The sequence below is a fragment of the Austrofundulus limnaeus genome, unplaced genomic scaffold, assembly GCF_001266775.1.
Source record: "Austrofundulus limnaeus strain Quisiro unplaced genomic scaffold, Austrofundulus_limnaeus-1.0 Scaffold1959, whole genome shotgun sequence".
NCBI lineage: Eukaryota > Metazoa > Chordata > Actinopteri > Cyprinodontiformes > Rivulidae > Austrofundulus > Austrofundulus limnaeus.
This window is the reverse complement of record NW_013954361.1, coordinates 1-22,625: the sequence shown is the minus strand read 5'-3', so window position 1 is coordinate 22,625 and position 22,625 is coordinate 1. Positions and strand designations below refer to the sequence as shown.

The 22,625-nt window shown below is 43.1% G+C and overlaps 1 protein-coding gene and 1 long non-coding RNA gene across 2 annotated transcripts; one reads left to right on the top strand and one right to left on the bottom strand.

The window, feature by feature from the left end:
* Positions 1-13,185: 13,185 nt before the first annotated feature.
* insm1b (insulinoma-associated 1b) lies at positions 13,186-16,008 on the top strand. Its single transcript, XM_014034080.1, has one exon. The coding sequence runs from the start codon at positions 13,456-13,458 to the stop codon at positions 14,968-14,970; it is 1,515 nt and encodes a 504-aa protein (XP_013889534.1). The 5' UTR covers positions 13,186-13,455; the 3' UTR covers positions 14,971-16,008.
* A 1,240-nt stretch (positions 16,009-17,248) lies between these two features.
* LOC106536756 (uncharacterized) lies at positions 17,249-22,607 on the bottom strand. The gene is made up of 2 exons (XR_001312577.1): positions 21,693-22,607; positions 17,249-19,759 (listed from the first exon to the last, which is right to left on the bottom strand). It is a non-coding gene; the product is annotated as an uncharacterized LOC106536756 (long non-coding RNA).
* Positions 22,608-22,625: the final 18 nt, after the last annotated feature.

Sequence of the window (22,625 nt, the reverse complement as noted above, 5' to 3'; positions counted from 1 at the left end):
CACACACACACACACACACACACACACACACACACACACACACACACACAAGCACTTGTCCTTCCCCTCCATTCCCTCAGATAGGCTAATGTTATTACTGAGGTAATTATCCTCATTAGTGCCAGCAGCTGTAGAGAACCTACTGCTCGCTGTTCAAACTCCACCTCCAATCTTTCTATCTTCACTGTCCTCTTTGTATTCTCTAGATTTCATGCTTTGCCTTTATCTTTTGCTTAAAATAGAGCCTGTTGAATATCGACCGGACCTGAGCGACCAGTTGTTCGGACGAGGTTTGTTTTTTTTTAGCATGCACTAAATGAACAAAGCTAAAAAAAACTTTGGATTTTAGCTGCTTAATTTAAACCATTCTGATGAAAAAAAAATGAGGAAATAAAGTTGATAAATTGCACAGTTCAGTTGTTTTGAGGGGGATCAGCRACAGAGCACAAGGTGGCACTGTTTAGCCAAATAACCCCTCTAATCTTCACTGACTTTCTACTTTGAGCCTGACTCTCATCWGTCTCATGTTTTCCAGCTTTAGCCATTCTTCTCCACAGAAAATGAGCTGTCACGCTCCTTCCTCCTCACATGTAATGACGATCTCTGAATACGATGGCCGGCAAAGTGGGAAATAATTGTGTTTGCACGACTTGGGCTGATGTTTGATGTGGGACACCCAAATGATACCATCCTGGCATTGTAACTTTTATGCACCTTCATGGAAAAATTATGAGCTCAACAACGGAGGCGCGCGGCTTTACGCACAACATCCCTCTCGCTCTGTGAGATTGCCTTTTGTTTTATTGCCAGAGGCTGTTGCAGACAGTAAGTAACCTGTATACCTTTAAACCCCCGCATCAGGCGCTAAATGTCATGCATAGTCTGTTTTTATTGGCTGATACGGCCTGTTGTGCCCTTCTCCTTTTGCTGGAAGCCTTTGTTAAAGAGATGGTTGTTAATGCTGCTGACCAGATGGGCTCCTCTCCCCCCGCAGGTCCCACTCAGGGTGTTTACCATGCACTGGGCTGTGGATAACAGGTGAGACTACTGCTGGCTGCTCATCCAATCAAAGAGCAGCAGCTGCCCGGCTTCTGCCTGTAAACCTTTATTTGGCATTTGGGGCCTCGTGGGACTGGGTTTGATAATAACACAGAATCAAAGTGAATTCGCTTTTATATGTTTCCTTTTCCCCTCCTCATAAGAGCTTTTATTTATGTGAAATGGTCACATAGGCTGCCTCGCTGAACCCTCCCTGGAGAGGAGAGGAACCCGGGTTGATTAAAGCTGAAGTATTATCAGGGGTATCCAGGGCTGACAAACCCACCCAATCATTTAATTGTCATTTCACGAAGTTTAGAGATAATTCCCTGAAATGTTCCCCCACCACCCCCGYGCCCCGTGTGACAAAATGTTTCCAGCATTTGCTGTGCAAACAGTGAACATTCCTTTCCCCTTTCCAATTCAGGCCATCCTGAATTACTGCAATTTGGTATCATGGCAACAGCGAAGGTAAGGCCAGGCCAGGGATTGTTGAGGAACAGTCTTTTAAAGCTCTGAATCAATCTGCCTTAATGGATGACCTGTGTCTAGCGTGCATATATGGATTAGTTTGGCTGGAGCACCTGTCCCTGTTCTGTCAACAGCAGGATCAGGTTACCTGGCCACACATCCACCTGGCTGACATGACTTCCTGTGATTGACAATACATCGCTCGCTGTTCGCTGCAGAATTATGACGAGCTGAAGTTTGAAGGAACAAAACAAGTGATTTTAAAACGCTTACAAGTACAAAGGGTTCTCTGTGTGGAAAAATAAAACAAACCTTTTAGATCATTAAGATATAAAAAACAGCCTTTTTTCATGAATCTCCAGCCCCCTCCCCATCACACGACCCTCTAAAAGGATAAGTGAGTACAGCTAATGGATGGCTGGGTGGATGATATAGAGTAAACAGCAGCTAACCCCTCTCATTATATAAAAATGCCTTAAACACTGAGCATTTCCTAACAGGGCTGGTCGTAGGTTGATTATGGAGTTAAGCAGCCGGAGCGACTTGGTGAAGCGAGGCAGCCTTCAGAGGACAGATTGTGTCTAAGAAAAGATTCAGAAACCAAGATACGTTAAGGAAGAGGGTGAATGTTTTCCTGCTTCACAGTGTTTAAATTTACAACTTTAAAAAGGAAAAGCAGTTTTCAGGAATGACTCATCAAAATGTCATCATTATCCCTCATTATTAGGTTTACTTGTGGTTCCTGGAGTTTCTGAAAGTAAAATAGGAGGTAGGGCTCCTCTTTTTTTTGGACCAGCGTCCAGGTTTCCACCTGGTCTACTTTTTATATTTAGGTTTAAAATTTTTTTATCTATAGAGTATGGAGTATCAGGCCCGTTGATACGGGCTGTTAGGTCCCTGTACAACCGGTGCCAGAGCTTGGTCCGCATTGACCGTAGTAAGTTGGACTCGTTTCCGGTGAGAGTTGGACTCCGCCAAGGTTGCCCTTTGTCACCAATTCTGTTCATAACTTTTATGGACAGAATTTCTAGGCACAGCCAAGATGTTGAGGGGATCCTTTTTGGTGACCTTAGGATCACATCTCTGCTTTTTGTGGATGATGTGGTCCTGTTGGCTTCATCAGATCCTGATCTCCAGCTCTCATTGGAGCGGTTCACAGCCAAGTGTGAAGCGGTCAGGATGAGGATCAGTGCTTCCAAATCGGAGACCATGGTCTTGAGCCAGAAAAGAGTAGGATGCCTTCTCCGGGTCGGGGAGGAGGTCCTGCCCCAAGTGGAGGAGTTTACGTATCTCGGGGTCTTGTTCACGAATGAGGGAAGAATGGAGCAGGAGATCGACAGGCGGATTGGTGCTGCGTCTGCAGTGATGCAGGCGCTGTACCGGTCTGTCGTGGTAAAGTGAGAGCTGAGCCAGTTTACCAGTCGGTCTACGTTCCTACCCAAATCTATGTCATCTATGGTCACGAGCTTTGGGTATTGACCGAAAGAACGAGATCACAGATACAAGCAGCCGAAATGAGTTTCCTCTGCAGGGTGTCTGGGCTCTCTCTTAGAGATAGGGTGAGAAGCTCAGTCATCCAGGAGGGACTCAGAGTAGAGCCGCTGCTCCTCCACGTCGAGAGGAGCCAGTTGAGGTGGCTCATCTGGTTAGGATGCCTCCTGGACGCCTCCCTGGTGAGGTGTTCTGGGCACGTCCCACTGGGAGGGGGCCCAGAGGAAGACCCAGGGCACGCTGGAGGGACTATGTTTCTCAGCTGGCCTGGGAACACCTTGGGATTCCTCCAGAGGAGCTGGCCCAAGTGGCTGGAGAGAGGGAGGTCTGGGTCTCTCTGCTTAATGCTGCCCCCACGACCCGACCCCGGATAAGTGGAAGATAATGAATCGGAACTTTCTATTTTTTGAAAAATCCCATAGTTAAAGTCAGTCTTATCTATTTTAGCTCTGCAGCTTCAGACTTACAGGACTCGAGCATAACATTTTTTATACTGCCAAATGTAAAAATAAATGACTAAAACCAATTGGTTTTGAGCTTGATGACAGGAGCACGTATCAGCAAAGACAATAAAAGGCTGTAAAAGTGAATGTTTTGCAACCAATCAAGTTAATTGGCAACAGGTCAGAGAAGGGGATTTAAAAAAGAGCTCTTAGAGATTCACCAGTTCACTTAACAACTTTTACCACAAAACGCTAACGCTACCTCCAAAGACCCCCCCCCCCCCACCACACACACACATCTATACATGTCCTTTTACTTGCAGTATGCCCTCTGTAGTCACCGTCATGTCCACTGATGATGGATCCCCTGATGATGAAACAATTAGCTCGCAGCCGTTGTGCTAACCACAAAGCTGGTTGGATGATAGATGGGGCAACTGATAGACTCGGCTGGTTGGTTTGTTGTGAGGGGGGGGGCACGTTGTCCTGGATCTCTGACACCTTCTATCTTGTGATCAATGCAGCCCCCACATTGCCTCCATCCAATCCTCAGTCTCCCCCACCACCACCAGCTGCCTGTGACCCCTCATCATAGCTCTGCCTCTGCTTGCCATGTGCTGGGAGTCAAAGGGTTCCCACCTATCGCTCATCAGAATGGAACCCCCACCATCTCCTGTGCCCCCCACCACCCCTGCACTAAATCACAATCAATCGCTGGGCAGACAGAGATGGATTGGGACGTCCCACAACCCTGTACCTTCCAGGGAACCCACCCACCCTTCAAAGGGCTGCTGTCACTGACGGATAATAGAGGCGACATCAGGAGGAGTGTGCAGGTCAAGTCTGCTGCCCCTGGAAGGAAGTTATGACAAAGAAATGGAAGGATATTTTTTTCTCTTTAGCAGCAGGAATCACAATATCTAACACGTCGAAGTGCATGCAGAGAGGTTTGCTTCACAGACAGAAAAAAAAAGAAAATTTACAGGAGCAAATGTCCCTAAATGCCATTTCGCTGCAAAAAGGTTTTTAGAATCTTTTTGCAAATACACTGAACATGACAAATGTTTGAGATGCACGAGGCAATATCTGCTAATGTTTCATTTTCAACTCTTTGATTGTAAGAAAACATGTATGAAGTGCTTTAAAACTTTTAAAAATTGTCTTATTTTGAGTGATTGATTAACATTTTGAGTGGTTTTGTGTAACTAAAGTTAACTCATGGCAATTTTTATTCATAGCATGTTTTGTCCTTTTGTTTGAGGTTTTCAGTAAAATAAAAATAATCAGAAAAATGCAATGGTAAAAGAAAAGTAGAATATACTGCTACGTGGGAAACAAAAACAAAAGTTTGTAAAAATTCTGCTTTAAGATTTCAGAACTATTTATTGGATCATTTCATATGGATTAAATCACATTTCAAATGAATAAAGTCAAAATCATTGGTGTTTAAATTTTGTGTCTATTGCAGCTTTTTTAATTGTTTCATGAACATTTCTCCTCAATTAAATCCCTTTTTAAAAGAAGAGGTTAGACATAAAATTTGCACAAAATAAAATGAACTTATTTTATCATGATGTGCTGCAAATCTGTGCAGAGAAAATACCCAGTAATCCAAAACAAACCAAGCGGATTAGTGATTTTTTTTATGACTTTCAAATGAACATTTCTTAATTCTTTGAGTGACAGTTTCAGTGGTTTCCCTTCATGAATAAAATTGTGCTCCAGTATGTCAGGGGGTCCAATGTTACAGGTCATTTTCACTTAAAATCTGTTGTCAAACTTAAAAAAATAAAATAAAAAATCAAATACCAAACACACAAAAGAGTTAAATTAAATTGTCAAAAGGTTCTACAAACAGCAGAGAAAATCCAACAAGTGAAACACTTTTATCAGGCCAACATGGTGATCGCAACGAATAATGTCTTAAAACCCAAAAAGAAAACTGTACATTTGGAGATTTTTCTTTTTCACGTTGCATCTGTCAGATACGTCCCATGGAGCCCATCTTCTTCCTCCCCTCAGAATAATACAATCTTGACATTGTGCTGCACATCATCAAGCCCATTTGAAGAGTTGCTGCCCGATGCTTCCTGATTTCTTTCACAACAGACCGAGTGATTGCATCATTCACATGAGCACTGACAACAAATATCATTCAGCCGAGCAAAAAAAGTCTCCACAATGCCATAACACCATGATTGGGAGTGAAAGATCTCATTTTGGATTCACTGCCAAGGGCTCAAGGAGGATCATTCAGATGTAGATGTGTCCTTCTCAAAGTGTCTCAGATATACAATTTCCATTTAGATAAGGTGTACACACGAATAAAGAAAGGACATTGGGTTCTTCATTTGATTAACTAATCATAGTCTTTGTAATTCCACTCTGGGACCTCTGAGGGCAGTGGACCCTGATTAGCTGATGTATGATTGCTGCAGCTTTTGGCACAAATCTGTTCGAGTTGCTCGCCTCCAAACCCGACACAGTGGTGGTGATTAAACACACGATTAGGGCCCAGAAAGTTTCAGCCTGTTTAATCCCTTTTCCCTTTGTCTGAACAGATAGCCACAGCAGAGTCCCACATCAGCAGCAAGAGGACGGCAYGAGGCCTGGAGTGGGAGGTGATTAGGGTCTTTAAAGCTCCCAGGAGTGTGGAGGCAGGTTGTTTGTGATTAGCCTGAACTTAAAGGTACATTGTGTTCTTATTGCCTCTCGTTGAACCTGGGAGCTCATTATCTCATTCTTAAGCTGAGAGAGAAAGAAAGTAAATACATGAATAACACCCACAGCTTTGGGGCAGATGTGATATCTTAATGTGAGAATGAAATAATTCCTATTTGTGGCAGGAAAAGGAGGATGTTTCTGTTTCGCTGCGTGTTGACAAACCAAACCAAACACTCCTYAGCCTCACGACTTGAGCCTCCGAGTGCTTTAACCCTCTTCCCACTCCTCTGCCAGGGCCTCTTCATGAAGCGCCGTGTGTCCGGGTATCATCTGAAGCCTGTATAGAAACTCTACAGCTCCTCTCCATGACTGATCTCTTTTGATAGGTCTCATTATGCAAACTGCTCCCAACTCCCGCCGCATAATTAGTGCTTAATTAATTTGAGTGAAATCTTTCATCTGTCTGTGTCCGGCCAGCTCCTTCCTTCCATTTACAACATGATATTAATTTCAGAAGGGGGGGAGGGGGGAGTGGTGGCCCTGCTGATGAAAAGGCTGATATAATTAATCAAGTACTGTATCTTTTTTCCTTCGTTTTTTCCCCCCAGAAATAATAATAAGTGTGATGAGCAGAGTCTGATTAACCCTATTATGCTCCCTAATTAGGGTGATCATTTAATAATCAAGGAAGCAGCACAATTATAAGAGAATGCAAATCATGCCATCTAATGGAGAGCGTGCCAATTTTGGGAATTCTTTGTTTGAAAAATGTAGCATTCCCAAAGCAAATGTCAAGAAAAGGTTGTTGTGTTAATGCACACGGGTGAGGGAGGCCAAGAGGTAGCTCAATGCATGTCTAACTTTCTTGTCAGTTTTTTTTAGAAGAGTAACAACAAAAAAGGAAAGAAATTATTTGAAAAGAAGAGAAAAAACCTTAGTACAAAACAGTTAAGTAGAAATTATAGTTTAGGGGATTGACAAGAATTTTTTTCCAAAAAGTAAATTTGTCCAATCTGCTTGAATCTTCAAATAAAAATGTCATATTGAAAGATGTGTGTATGTATATGTGTATATATACTTTATATAGTATGTATATAAGTATACAGAATGTTTTATTTGTTATTATTTTTTACATATTAGGATCAAGGAGTATTTTATGTTCATCACATATAAATTGAAACGTTTTAGCCAATATGATTCATGTGAAAAATGAATAATTTGCATAATAAAGCTTATTAATTAGACTAGTTTCTTTGATGAATAACTGAGACATTTTAATAAAGGGAGAAACTTCATTTACTTCAGCCTATATGAAGTTTTTACAAAAACAATAATTTACCACCAATTCTTTCTGTGTTCTGAACACTTTATTTTGCTCACTTTAATAATTTAATCAGATGTTTATTTATTTATGTTGTTAACTTTTATCTTGTTCATATTCAGGGACGAGGGCTGTAAATGAGCTTTTATCTAGACGCTAAAAGGGTGATAATGTTATGTTGTACTGCACCTGTAAAAGTAAATAATATTAATAATGTGTACAAAAATACACTTTCTGTTTCTTGCTCTAAGCGACTCKAAAATGTGGTAAAATATGTTTAATTTTCAGATGGGTTTCAGAGAAATATCACACTATTTGACTGGAATATGGATTAAGGAAGAGACTAGAAAACTAACACAAACTGGGTTTAAAGGGAAGGCAGTTTCTTGGTCAAATAATCTCTGTAATTCCCGAATTATAATGGTAAATCTCGATTTTCATATAGATTAGCAACAAAAATATGGGAATTTGCGATTTAGGTCTTTTTTTCTTCCCTTTTTTTAATCTGGAAATTTAAAATTACTTGCAGTATTGTTACTCAACTCATGACAAGAAAAAAAAAGAAGTGCAATTAAACAAAATGAAAAAGAATTTGGATAATTTGGATGTGTCTTTTAATTAATCTGTGTTCAGACATTACAGGATTTAAAAAAATATCCCAAAAAACCTCTGTTGATCACTTCTCGAAATGAGGCCTTCAGCTGCTGGTCCTGTTTGTGGAGGGTTTCAGCACCATGGACAGCAGTCAGTCTTCCTAACAGCAGCTGCGAGCAAATAGCTTTAGCTTTAAACATAACTTTTATGAATAATTCAGGAAACAAAGTTGTGTCTTTAAAACAGAGGATTCCACGCGGGTCTAATGCATCTTTAGATGAACGGATAGTCATCAGTAGATAAAGGATACGGCCCATTAGTTGTGCCAGAGTCCATCGTTCACCCTCCTCCATGATCCAGCTGCTGTCCTCACTTTCATCAAGATAATGGCAACCTCATATATACAGCCCATGAGCAATGRCCCTGATTTCATTTCTCTTAGCAGCCAGTGAGCAGCTGAGGATGGACCTTATTTTTTGTTGTTTTGTTTACTTGTGTTAGAAGTGTATTGACTACTAAACAAATGCCTGTCAGCGAGATCCATTATGCGCTGGCTGCTCTTGATCCAATGTGCATGCCTCTTCTATGTCTTTGTGAGGTGTGTGCATGTGAGTGTGTGCATGTGAATGTGTGCATGTGAGTGTGTGCGCTTGTGTGTGTGTCTACATGAATGTACCTCAATTTGCTCCTCTTTACCCCCATAGTGCAGCTGTGCCTCAGAGAACTCTTGTGAAGTAATTGAATGAGCTGAAGCCCTGGTTGTGTGTCTGTGTCTGTGTGTGTGTGTCTGTGTGTGTGTAGGAGGGGGGGTAGGTGGTGGTGGAACCTGTGGCAGTGAATGTGGTGCCTGCTGGCCTTATTATCCGTAACACGGCGGCCGCTCTGCCTGCGCTTTCTCATCCACTCATGAATACAGAAATGAATGTGACGGACGTCAGAGGTGAGCGCAGCGGGGAGAGACGGGCCCAGAGGCTGTTTTAATCAGCTCCCAGATAGAACAATCACTTTATCCACCTCCACAGCTCAGAGGTGAATTAGTGTTTAACATTCCAGGGCATGCTTTCTGACGGGGGGACTCCACCCCAAACAACCAATGGACTGCAGAGATTATTGAGAGACACTCTGGTGTTTCTGATGAGTAAATTAGGGCTAAATATGCCCCTGGGACTCAAGAGACTGATATTCCTGATCTGCAGGAAGACCTCTTTTTTTAATAAGAGGCTCTTTACAAGAAAAAAAATTGGGTGTTGTCCCTTTGAAATCTTTGTTCTTGCTGTGTAGAAGTCTTAAAAAAATCCTGATTTCTTCTACTTCTAATCAAACTTTCTCATACGGTTTTAGGTGGTTTTGATCAATGTTTTTTTTTTTCTGAAGATCTTTCAAAAAATACTTTTTTCACCTCTTTAAAGTCCAGTTTTTAAATCAGAGGTCTTCCACAGTTCCTTGTGACCCACTGTCCYGACGGATTTAGATGTTTCCCTAGATTAAATCATCGAGTGACGTTTGTGCTACACTTGATGACATTCTGAGTTGATAATTTATTAATTTGATTCAGGTGTGCCAAAGCAGGGGAAACATGCAGGGCAGTGGGTCACGAGGAACAGGGTTGATGTCCTTACGGTGGAGGGATGAGCAGTGTGCAGAAAAATTAGGAAAGGGTACAAGCAGAGGAGGAAAAAAAGGCATGTCAGGTTTTAAAAGTTGTCTAATTCTAATCTCCATGTTGTTTCTTGTGTGAAGGTGCACGTTTTCCTAAACGACTCCTTAAGTAAGCTTTGCAGAACCTTTTCATAAATGTCATTAAAGCTTTAAAAGCATCTGTCCTTGTCCACAAACATCACTGTCAAACGTAAGAATGACATCAGGGCCGTTCCCAGTCATGTCAGTGAGGTCCATTAGACTTAAGCTCAGAGCCACACCACTTTACAGAGCTTTTCAAAGCAACCTGGTCTCATGGGCAACCTTCTAAAGTACACTTTAAAGTCTAGACGGTGACCTCTGCATTGCTCTGATGGCCAAACAGGCAATTTTCTCATTGATCTTCATGCCGCTGTGGCCCAAACTCATCTCTAAAGGCTCAGAACAAACCTTTTACCATTGTTGTTCTAACAGCACAGAAAGACTGTGGTTTAATGCTTCGAATTCCCTTAGACCTCCAGGAGAAACCACTTAATGACGGTGAAGAATGTGTGATCCAATGTGGGGCTTTTAGCTTAAATCAACATGTGAAGTGATGAGCCATCATCAGCAGTTTAGATTATGGCTGTTTATAAAAGTAACAACACTTGTAGTTAATTTTGTTGGTTTAAACAACATGAAATGCAAAAATTAAGTGTTTTTCTACAATATGGCAGAAAATTATAATTTCTCTTTAGAAATAATGTTTTTTGATGCTTTTGGAAGCTCTGTTTTGAAAAAAAAAAACAGCAAGTCAACAAATATTCAAAAAGTAGATAACATAATCAAATACACACACTCACAATTAAAATAAAAAACGTGTGACCAGACAGCAGCAAGTTGACAAACAGGAATGTAAAGAACAAATAGATGAAAAAAAAAAAACGAAGATTAACAGTAAGAAAATGTTTACTAAAGAACAGTTGGAGCTGTTTTTTTTAACACAAGCTTACTGAAAAGAGCCTGTTTAAAAACCAATCACTTCATTAAACTTGGTTGCTTTTGTTCTATTGGGTCATTGTTCCTTTTCTGGTTCTTTTCTGCTCCCAGTTTTTGGGGACAAAGGCTGAAGCTGAGGCAGAGCTGTCCACAGCCGGAGTGATTAAATCTGGATCCCTCGCCGGCTCTCTCCATGGTGCTGAAAGAGCCCTATATCAGATTACAGGCAGCCAGAATAGGACCTCAGCTAATCCATTACAATAATTGATTGACAGAGCATTGAAAGTGGTCCTGTAGTGAGCGCCAATTACAGTCATGTCCTATTGCACTTCCAAATTGGCTCCGTTTGGCACGGCACATGGAAGTAATCACTCATGTGGGAAGTACAGGAGGCTTCTGATGATAATAAGGATGATCTAATCTGAGTGAAATAACCAAAATGCTCCCTCAGAGTCACTGGTTAATGTTTGACAAGAAGCAACGCAGCAACGCTCCAACAATGGACAGCTTTAGGCCTCAGTTTGGACTCTTCCTCCTGTAGGTGGTGCAAGAAAGTCAGAACTGCAGCTCTCAAACTTCTGCTACATCCTTCTACTGAGTAATGATAAAACTTTACATCAGAGTGAAAAAACCATAAAAACATTATTATCTTATTTTTAAACTTCTCCAGCTGCACGTCCTGTTTCATCACAGTGGCAGCAAGAAGAAAAGGAGAGCAAAGTGAGGAATGCTATAGGAGGATGTGGTCCAGTCTGCATTAAAGCAGGCTGCAGCTGTATGGTAATGAGGCGCCGAGGCTTCCCGTCCACGCAGGGCAGCACACGCCACTGAGCAAACACGCGCATGCGTCCCTGCAGCCAGGGGCCAGGGCCCTGCAGTACTGATGTCGGGTTAAGGGGGATGGTGTGTGTGTGTGTGTGTGTGGGGGGGGGGGCACGATGAAGAATAGGAACTCGTTAAAATGCCATCAAAGCTTGTAGCCGCAACAAACCACGACTAATAGAGGACTGCAAGAACAACAGGAATTAGAGCAAATTAGAGGCAGAAATAAACAAATCTCTGGATTCAGTTTGAGATAAAACAAAAGTGGATAAAATCAAGATTTAAAGCACAAAACACGGAGGTCAAAGTTTCAAACGTCACAGAACAAATAAGCAAACCAGAACATAAACTTCTTAGTTTAAAACCATCTCCTATATGAATGTTCACGTTTTTTTTTTTACTTTCCCAGGTGACTGTTTAGTTAGGTTTGAGCGAAATGTCCAACTGAACAACATAACGGTGTGTTTTCCAGCAGGTGAGAAGGCACCGGGACACAGGGGCCCATTGAAAGGAAGGCGCAGGCCTGCGGCTCAGCTCCGATTGTGTAATTATTTGACTTGGTCATACTGCAGCTTTATGCAAATGAGGGGAACAATGAACGACGATGGAGATTAATTCCTCCCTGGTCGGCTGACTGAAAAAAAAAGAGAGGGGTGGAGGGAGGGCGGGGGGAGGCACTCTCTGCCAAGTGGCGCACTGTCGCCTGCAGGCCCGCATTTCGCCTTTTAAACGTGAAAAAAAAATATAAAAGATTTTCACAGAGTTTACATCTGATTTAAAAAATAAGAAAACTTTTTTTTGTTTGCCACAAGTGGATTTAAACTATTACTCTAAGATATAAAATCTTATTCAGTTCGAACTTCTTCTTTTTTTTTTTTTTTTTTTTGGTGGGGGGGTGTCCATATTTTCACAGATTAAATACAAACAAACAACAAGAGCACCAGCTCCATCCCTAAGAGGATCTGCTGAACGTCCCCAACCTCAGCCCCGGCTGCTGCCTTCTATTGTCTGAAGCCCTGATTCCGCCCTGCACGCGCCGTGCTGTGGCCCAGATTGGCCATGAGTCCTGTTTCACAGTTAAGAGGTCAATTTGCCTTTGAAACGAGAGAGAGAGAAAAAAAAGATATCCAAGCACAGGCAGACGTGGCTATTGTTCCCAAAGACCAGAGGGGCTTTCTTATTAYTTATGTATGCAGCGAGATGTCTGATTTATATGTCGAGTTAAACTGCCGAGACAGACACGTGCCCTAAAATAAAGATGCGCGCCCTTCATGGTGCTTATTTTGATGAAGGACAGCCTATAATACAGAATTTCCGTCATTCGTGCGTAAAAGTCGTGCGTAAAGCAACAGCCCACCACATAAAAACAACTCAAACACAATCTGAGCTGACTTGTGTTATGAGTGTATTTGCTCACCGTCACAGCAGACCCTTAGAGAAGAAAACCATTTTTTTTTATTTCTTTTAAGCTCGCCGTATTTCTGATTGTGCGCAGTGACGGACATTTCCTTTTGGCAACTCTAAGGCCCCCCCAGAGGAGAGCCACAAAGCAGTGGCACGTGTGCATTTGGGCAGGGGCCCATCAGACCGTAAAAAGAGGAGGGTCCCGGCGTGTGCCTCGATCGGGGAGGGGCTGCGCGCACACATTAATGTAATAAACCGCCAGTACATCTGCTGAGCTATCTGCACATCCTCCAACGAAATCCAGCAAACCCAGGCTCTGAGCCCTCCCACAACAAAATCCACTGGGATCTTGGTTTCATCCCATTGGTCGGGGATGCTGCGACGGGGGGGAGGCGAGAACAATAGCATCATTCCGGCATAAAAAGAGTGGAGCTATGCCTTGGAGACGAAAACATTTCAGCAACAGAAGAGTCGATATTCTGGGGAGATAAAGTCCCGGAAGCTTCTGGTGTTGCCATATTTTCTACCAAACCTGGATACTTCAGACTTCACCCACCTCCCCGAAGTGCCTTTCCGCTGTCACCCGCCAAGATGCCCAAAGGATTCCTGGTAAAAAGAAACAAGAAATCTGCACATGTTTCCTACAGGACTCGCTCAGACGAAGATGAGCTCCAGGAGCTCCCCACCCCAGTTGCCTTGCCGAGTCACTTGGGCCCCTCCCCGCCGATGTCCGTGGCGTCCAGTCCGGACCGCGCCTCAGCCTCGCCGGATTTCGCCGCGGCCGACGCACCGGTGCCAAGGCTGGAGAAGCCGGCCCAGTTCGGCAATCCAGAAGCGGTGTGCCAAGCCCTCTACAGCCCCACCCGACCCGTCAGCAAGGAGCACGACCGGGAATATTTGGAGCGAAGTTTCAATCTGGGCTCGCCGATTTCTGCCGAGTCATTCCCCACAACCGCCTCCCTCTCTGGCCTGGAGCATCTCCTGTACGCTCCGGTAGACCTGAAGATCGGCACCAGCAACAGCAGCCGCAGCGGCACCAACACCACCACCAGCAGCAGCAGCAGCAGCCTCACGGGACCAAACAACCGGGTCTCCAACAAACGACCCGCCACAGATGGCGCAGAGCGCAAACTCAAACCCGCCTCAAAGAAACCCAAAGCCATAAGAAAACTCAACTTTGAAGACGAGGTGACCACCTCCCCGGTGCTCGGGCTGAAAATCAAAGAGGGCCCGGTGGAGATGAAGCCGAGGGCGCAGACCTCCGCGGGCTCCAAACCCCTGGGGGAGTTCGTGTGCCAGCTGTGCAAGGAGGCGTACGCGGACCCCTTCTCCCTGGCTCAGCACAAGTGCTCCCGCATCGTCCGAGTCGAGTACCGGTGTCCCGAGTGCGACAAGATGTTCAGCTGCCCGGCGAACCTCGCGTCCCACCGCCGCTGGCACAAGCCCCGGACCACCGGCGCGCCGCCCCCGGCGGCCCCGGGCCCCGCGCAGCAGCCGGGCATCAAGGCGGAGGCGGGCAAAATGCCGCCGCTGGGGGTCAAGTCCGATGAAGCCAAAGAGATGAGCGACAGGGACAGCCCGAGTCCGGGTCTGTCCGAGTCCGGTTCTGAAGACGGCTCGTATGACTGCCAGTACTGCGGGAAGAGGTTCAAGCGGCAGGCGTACCTGAGGAAACACATCATGGGGCACCAGGTGCTGCAGAAGAAGGTGATGGAGGAGCACGGGTTTCAAACCAGCGACCGAGCAGCGGTAGAGCAGGCTCCTGTGTCAGTCGCCTCCTCCTCCTCAGCATCCTCCTCCACCTCCTCCTCCTCAGCATCYTCCTCCTCCTCTTCAGCATCCGCAGAGGACGCGTCAAACCAAAGCCCCCTGAACCTGAGCCCGGTGGACTGCCTGCTGTGCCCGGTGTGCGGGGAGAGTTTCACCAGCAGGGCCGGCCAGGAGCGACACCTGCGCCTCATGCACTCCTCCCAGATCTACCCGTGCAAGTACTGCCCCGCCACCCTCTACAGCTCACCGGGGCTCACCAGGCACATAAACAAGTGCCACCCCTCGGAGAATCGCCAGGTGATCCTGCTGCAAATGCCGGTGCGCCCCGCCTGCTGAGGACAGAACTTGTGCCTTTGATGGGGGGGAAGATTAGAAAAGAGAAAAGAAAAAAAGWGRGTTWGGAGGAAAGAAAAAAARRAAAAGAAAAAAGTTTCTGCCATAACTTTAGGCCAATGAAAGGCAGGGCTGTTTGATGTTTAAGTGGTGTCTTTTCCATGCCAATCAGTGATTGTTGAATGCTTGTCTCTATATTCCAATAGGCCTATTTTGAGATTTTATTTCTCAAATTAGTTTATCAAGAGAGAGAGAAAATACAAAGCGTTAGTTTGACTGTTAAAGGGTATTTTTCTAGGACAGCACATCAATGATAGCTTCTAGACCTAAGAAACGTCTTTAAATTCTCAGAAATTCTTTTGTTTCCTCGTTAAAAATTCTGAACTCACCACCCGGGTTGCTCCATCTCTGTAGCTTTACGCCTGTTTGTGAACCATGTGACTTTATCAACTTTGTCTTGGTGGAGGAAAAAAAAAGTGTGACTGAAGAATTCACTGTTTTAGTAGAACCACAAATGCCTTTAGAATACAGATAAATCTAGTCTGAAATAGCCTACATACATCCAAATCCCGCTGTATAACTGCCTTAAAAAAGTCAACATAGATTGTTTTTAATTTCGATTGCTGGCACATATTTTATTATTATTATTATTATTGAAGATTGTTGCAATATTTTTCATCATATTTATTTATTTATTCTAATTATTTTATGTAACTTATTGTGGTTTTTTTGTTTCCCCTCCTGTGAATTGTTCTGGCAGTTTACATGTCGTACAGCCAAAATGTTTTTGTTTAATAAATTGTTTTTTTTAAATTTTATTAGTTGTGATAATTGTCGTGGGTCGGGTTTTAATCTTGAAATCTTTACAGCTCTTTGTTTAAAAAAAAAAAAGAAACGGAAAAAAATTAAACGTGAAGCTCTTACCTTAGATGCAATCTTTTTTAAAGGACAAGTTATTTTTCTTAAATGTTGGCTTTTATAGCGCTTTGATTGTATGTGTATATCGTTGGTGTCTATCAAATAAAAATATTTTCAAAAGGACACAGCAGTCTCAGAGTTGTTGGACTTCATTTTAAAAACACAATTGAATAAAAGGCACTAGTTAATTGTTAAAAATTTAACTTTTATATCTTAAAAATATAAAAAAAAACTTGCACGAATTGATCCTGACTTTTCAGTWTCACACAAGTTGAAGCATTTATTTTGAAATTGATAAAAGGAATAAAATCCTGCATTTATTTTAATTCTGAATCACTTAAACTTAACTTTTAACCTTTAAATTAATTTTTAGACCAACATCTGCAGGTGTTGAGGCCACAATAGAAAGGGAATATTTTGCTCCATGTGTCAGCTTTAAAAAAGTGTAAAACTTTTATTTTTTTTAAAGCGAATCAGTTAAATCATCCTTCCTGTGGAAGAACAAATGTCAGGCTGCATTCAGGCCCTYGTTTATCAGACTGGTTTTCTGTAAATCATTGCTGGAGAGGCTCAAGAGACGCGGTTTCGTGGCCACAGAGAAGCACTTAGAGCCTTCTCATAAATTCCTTCCCTAATACCATGTCAGGACATGACAGGAGGACAAAGAGGTGGCGGATCAGAGCTCACCTCTGGAGCTGTAAAACATCTGTCTGCTTCTGAAAAACTCAACAGCAGCTCGATTTTTCTTGGAGCTGGACCTGATTTAGGACCAATCGGGGCAGAAATGTCACCTTRAACCTAAAATACAAGAAAAATATCTCTTTTAACTTTACTTACTTTTGTAGGTGACTCTTTTTACAGTCTTATTTATGCACTAAAACAAACTTTTAAAAAATAAAGGTAAAATGAATTGTTAAAAAATGGCACATCCTGCAGTATAACATGAAATAACACGATCACAGTGTCAGCCTGTTCTGTTGTCAGATCTAAAGTCAATGACTGAAGCCAACAGTTGAGTGAAAATGAGTTAACATCAGGATTATTTCTCTCACACACCGTTTCAGGGCTTCAATTATGTTCAAGTGCTTTTCGTGCGTCTTTATGTGGCCCAGGAGAGGCAGGGCACCTGTAGGTGCTGCAGCCATTGCACCTGTACCTCCTGGTGAGGTTCCATTACGCCGGCCTCCTCTAAGTAGGTCTGAGCAGCAGGGGAGACAGATGGGAGGAGGGTCAGGTTACCCCCGCTGCCGGCAGCACAGCCGGGCCGGGGTCAGAAACGGCGACATCACATTTAAAAAGCCAACTTTAAATCAGAAACATTCAGCTTTAAGAACCAAAACAAATAAAAAATGTAAATAARCTGTAAAATTTCAAAATGATTTAATGAAATGTTTCAATTTTCACATTTCTAGTGAAGATAGCAGGACTTCGGTCATTAAAAACAGTTTGATATGTCGACAAGTCAGGATGAAAATTTCAAGCTTTTTTTGCTCCCTTACAGGTACAAAGATTATATTACAGGCATTAATAGATTTATATTAAAAGGGCAAAGGAGGCCCTCAAATTTGACACAATGTACAAAGATTTCTAAAACAAGAGGAAAAAAAACTATCAACACTAAGACTAATTTTCTTCACAATATAAGATGAACAATCTTGGTCCAAATATCTCCAGCTACTAAAAAGGGGAGAAAATATCCCTTCAACAGACAGATGTCTAAAACCTACAATCTTTCGATCGACATCATTCCTTCRAGTGGCGATCTGATGTATATATTTGTACATTCTTTAAAAACACAAAAAGCACAAACGGGACTGTCAGACCTCCTGCTGTTTGGATTACTCCTCTGCTGGAGGAACGAACAAACAAAAGGGAGGTGAGATGTTGGCAGAAACGGGGTAAGGCATAGGAGAGCAACAGATGGGGATAGAGTTGCAGCTTGGGTGGAGCTCTCGGAGGATGTGAGTGTGTACGTGTGTGTTGTGTGTGTGTGTGTGGGGGGGGAGGACACCTGGCTACCATGACAACCTGAGCGGGCAGGTTGGAGGAGCGAGAGCGCAGGCCTGGTCGTTGCTAGGAGGCCTGGTAAGAGTTCAGCTCTGGCATGCCAGATACACCCGGACCCCCTCCCCCCTCTTTCCACCTCGGGGCCTCAGGAGGCCACATGGGAAGAGCATCATGGGAAAAAATAAATAAAAAATAGGCGAGGAGTTGATGCCACTCAACTCAATGCACAGATAAAGGTGGAAAAGCACAACATTTTAAACACATCTGTTGTTTCTGTGGGAGGCACAAAACTCTGAGCACTTTGGTTGATCGAGTTCGTCTGAAGAATAAACCTAATTTGACAAAGTAGGTGCTGCTTTAGTGGTGGGGGACTTTATCTTACTTTTTAAGACAGAGGCACTGTGAGAAACTCTCTCAGAAACACACACACACACTCAAACACACACTCACACCAGTGCATGGAAACAATTTTACCTGAGGCTCTGGTGGTTTGTTTTCCTCTACATGAACACACAAAAACAAAACACGTCATCAAGTAATCATCTCTAATCCTAAAAATCTACCAAACACACATAAAAAAATCAAAGTTTAAAGCAATAAGGACTCCAAGCAGAGCTTTCGACACTAATGACAAGTGAGTGCAAAAACGTTGGTGAGTTGCGAATGTTGGAATGTTTTAGCTTCACCGGACAGGAAACGGGCAGCAGAGGAAAAGACAGCAGGAACTTATCCAATTACCGGACGCGAGCCCAAGTTAATGACATCAGAAAACAATTACAAACGCAGTCTTTTCTCATTCCAGCAGAGTTCCATAAATCAAATCATGACAAAATCTATTGGAATTCATTTAAAAAGGGATGTGCGGGAGGTAAAAAAAAAAAAAATACAAAAACAAATCTCATTTCATCTCAAGTTAGAAAGACGTCATCGATTGTCCTCTCGAAAAGAAAGAAAGGAAAAATCCTGGGACTGTGCGCACCTCAGGGACTCCGTGCGCAGGTCAGTAGTGCAGCGAGTGAAAAATCTACTTGGGGGCGGCGTTCCCCCAATGCATCCGTCTTTTCTTGTTTCCAGTGCGGGAAGATGCTTCACAAACATTCCCCAAACTGGTGCTACAGGGCAGAACAGCTCCAGCATCAGTCTGTCACTTTCTGAAGTGGCATCTGTTACRACGGGACGGAGACAGATGCAAAAAAAAGAGATAAAAACAGGCGTATCTATAAACGGATACCAATCTCATGTGCAGTTTGAGCACTAACTGTCATTCAGTGCTTCTTTACATTAAGTGTTGAATTAAACGAGACAAAGAAACAGCTTAAAGTAGTCTCCCATTCCCTTACTATAGTAAGAACTTTGTTTTTTCTAGCGCCTTGAGAACGCTCTAGAAAATTAGAATAAAAGTTACATTAACATCACAGTTTCCATTAGGTAAATAAGGTCATCCTATGCTGTTGGACCCACGTAGTTTAGCCTCGTGCCCGTCTCAAATAACTGAGCAACAAACTGAAATGCAGCAAAATCACAGATGGCAAACAAATGAAAAATTACAACAAGTTAAGTTTGATAGAAAACAGGAAAAAGAAAACCAAAAAGGTTTTGCAGTCACAGCTGGGTGTGTGGAGGTTCTTTAAGAACAGATTAAATGCTTCACTTGGGTGGGAGAAACAAAACAAAACAAAACAAAACAAAACAAAACAAAGGGACGGTTGTAGAGCTCAGTTTGAAGATTTGCTCATAGCGCTTGCTGATCTGCGGAGTTTTCCCGAAACTCTCTGTTTCGTTGAGCGGGGCATGGTGGGAGACACCTGGTCCGTAGAGTCCGTCGTGGTGTTTCCGCTGTCGGTGCTCACGCTGCCAGTGAGAGATCCTGGGAGACAGAAGGGATTGAAGAGAGGAAAAATAAGATTACGTGACAGTTTCATAGAGCTCGGCTTGAAGCGTCGTACATCCCAGCATGCTTCGCCATGCATCCGACCCCACATGAACCCAAGATTCACCCAGTTCATTGGACTTTCACCCACAATAACAAACCATAATATAAACTACCAACAAAAAACACATAAAAAGATAGGTTTTTAATTATTTTTATGGAGATTAACTAGAATTATGAAAGCATATGAAACATTTGAGAAATTACATGCTTTTTTTTACGCGCTGTAGAAAAGCAAAGCTTGTTAAAAGAGAAGCCAACTTCACTCCCAAGTTTCTTTTTAGGTGCTTATATGATGTAAAGAGAGGCAACCTTTGCGGGTAAAAAGAAAGTATCCAGTTCACAGCATGATGGCAGAATGCTTTGAATGAAAGTAAAATTACACATTACGCTCTTGTTGTGAATATTGGAGCCTTCCCATTGTCAAACCTCGTCCCTTTTCACAAAAACGTCCCATCACAGATTACGGGATGGCAAACAGTAATAAGCTGGGAGGTGGGCATGAAATGCTGTTGAGGACAATCACGTATTGTGAACGTCGACTTCCTCGCTGTGCCCCCTGACCGAATCCAAACTACGGGCCCCCCGCCTGCCTCGAGTTTAAACAACTTTTCTGCTTTGTTGAGATGGCATCTGCTTGCCTATTTTCTTTCCTATCCTTTATTTCCTGCCATTTTTTTTCGGAGGCATCTCAAGTTGCAGCGGCTAAAAGGAATGGCAGATGGCGGGAGGAACAGACACAGCAGCACATTGGACACCGGGCAGCATCCAGCACCGCGGCTCGCTGGGAGAGGAGGCCGGGCCACAGATGAAACACTGGGTGTGTGCATTGTAAAGGCCTGCAGGGGAGGTGAACGGCCTGATTGTAGATCCTAAAATCTGCATATAAATATATAAAAAAAAATGGATGGGCTTGGCTAAATAAAAAAAGAGTGGGCTGCCTTTTGAACGTGGTAAATTTTTACATTCCTATATTCATTCCAACAGTAAACACCAAACACATCTAGTGTAAACAATTACCATAAACTGAAAGGGAATACCTACTCAATAGCTTTCCCTTCACGGCAGTAAAACACGCTGCACCTAACAGTTATTGCTCCCGCTGGCACTAAAACGACTGGTAGGTTCTGCTTTTGTAAGAAAGAAATTTCCTAGTAAGCGACGAAGCGGGAAAAGATATACCCCAATCAAGAAAAGAACGCCGTGCCATCATTGTTTCCATTATAAACACGCATCCCTCGCTCTTTATGTGGCCAAAACTTCTGTACAGTCATGCTAATTCCAGACGGAGAGAAGAAGGGAAAGATCGAAAGAGAAAGAAAATGAAGGGAGTCTTTAAATGGCCCTGCAATCTCATTGGTCCCCACCGCAGCAGTTCAAACAAGGCTTTAGATGACAAAGACGTCTTCCAGTGCGGCAGGTGTTGGTCTCAGAGTCTGCCCCAGGCAAACAGGCACACTCCAACAGGAGGAAATGAAGAGGAGGGGTATGTGGAGGGACGGAGGGGGGAGGAAAGAAAGAAAAGAGAAAAAGTGTTTGCTGAGGGAAGAGATAAAGGCGCACCACATGCAGAAGCGAGGACCAGAAGTGTAGCCGTATTGTTCATGCTGCTACTTAGTCAGGTGCTAATTGTCGCCACCGTGCATCACTCTCAATTACCAGCCTGGCCTAAACAGTAGGACACCCCCAAATAAACAGCCTGGTTTCTCTTTCCTTTTGCATTTGTAAGAGCACTCAGTAAATAAAGCTTGGTTAGTACTGGATGGAAAAAAAGGAGCATTTGGGGAAAAACAGCCAGGATGAGTGAACGAGTGAAGGGTAAGTAGGCAGCCGGATCAAAACAAGACTTCCGGTCAGACTTGGGGCTTACCTTCACCTCATATAGCATTTGGACCTTTAAGATATTTTTTTAATCTAAAAAGGGAAAAACAGAGTAGATAATCATGTGAGAAAGAGCAACAAAAACGGCAGCAGAACAAACACAACGCCGCTGAGACAAACCAAAACTCTTTCAGGGGTTTAATGGAGGGAACTTCAGACAGCGTGTAAGTTAGATTTAACTTGAAGGTTTTAGGAAACAGAGTGAACTCATTTGGGATGATGAGTTAATTAACAAGTGGTATTTTTCTGGAGGTACTTTGATGTCTGATGGCACCTATCGTAATAACAGAGATTAAAAATAAACACGTCAGACCATTTTGAAAGCCAAAGCACAAATGGTGCGCAGTTCACATGGAAACAACAAGCTTCGAAACATTTACCACCAATGTTACGAGTAGAGAAGTACTCAGGGTGAAAGAGTAAAAGATGCTGGGGCACCTCAAAGGCTCATTGGAGCTTTTATGTCATTTTATCAAGAGAGAACTGTTGGTTTCTCCTGTGTAGTTAATCATTTTAAGAAGTACAGTAAATGACCATCAAATCACACACACAAAAAAACACTAAAAAGTGAGCAAGCAGTGTGAGGTGCAACAAGAACAGAGCACTGATGGTGGAGTTTGTGAGGTGGATGAGCTAGCTCATGCATGAAGCCATGATGCTGAAGCTGTTGATACTATAGAGGAAATAATAAACAGATGAATGAACTCAGGTTAAAGATCCTAGCTAATCAGCTAGATTAGCTAGATTGGATTAGATTCAGCTAATTCCTKAATTTCAGAGGTTCTTTGTACAAATCGTCATGCAGGACTTGTATTTAAATACAAAACCTGTAAATGAAGGCTAAATTGAGTGCAGACCCTTGTTATTTGATGACGTTAGGCACGCACACACACACACACACACACACACACACACACACACA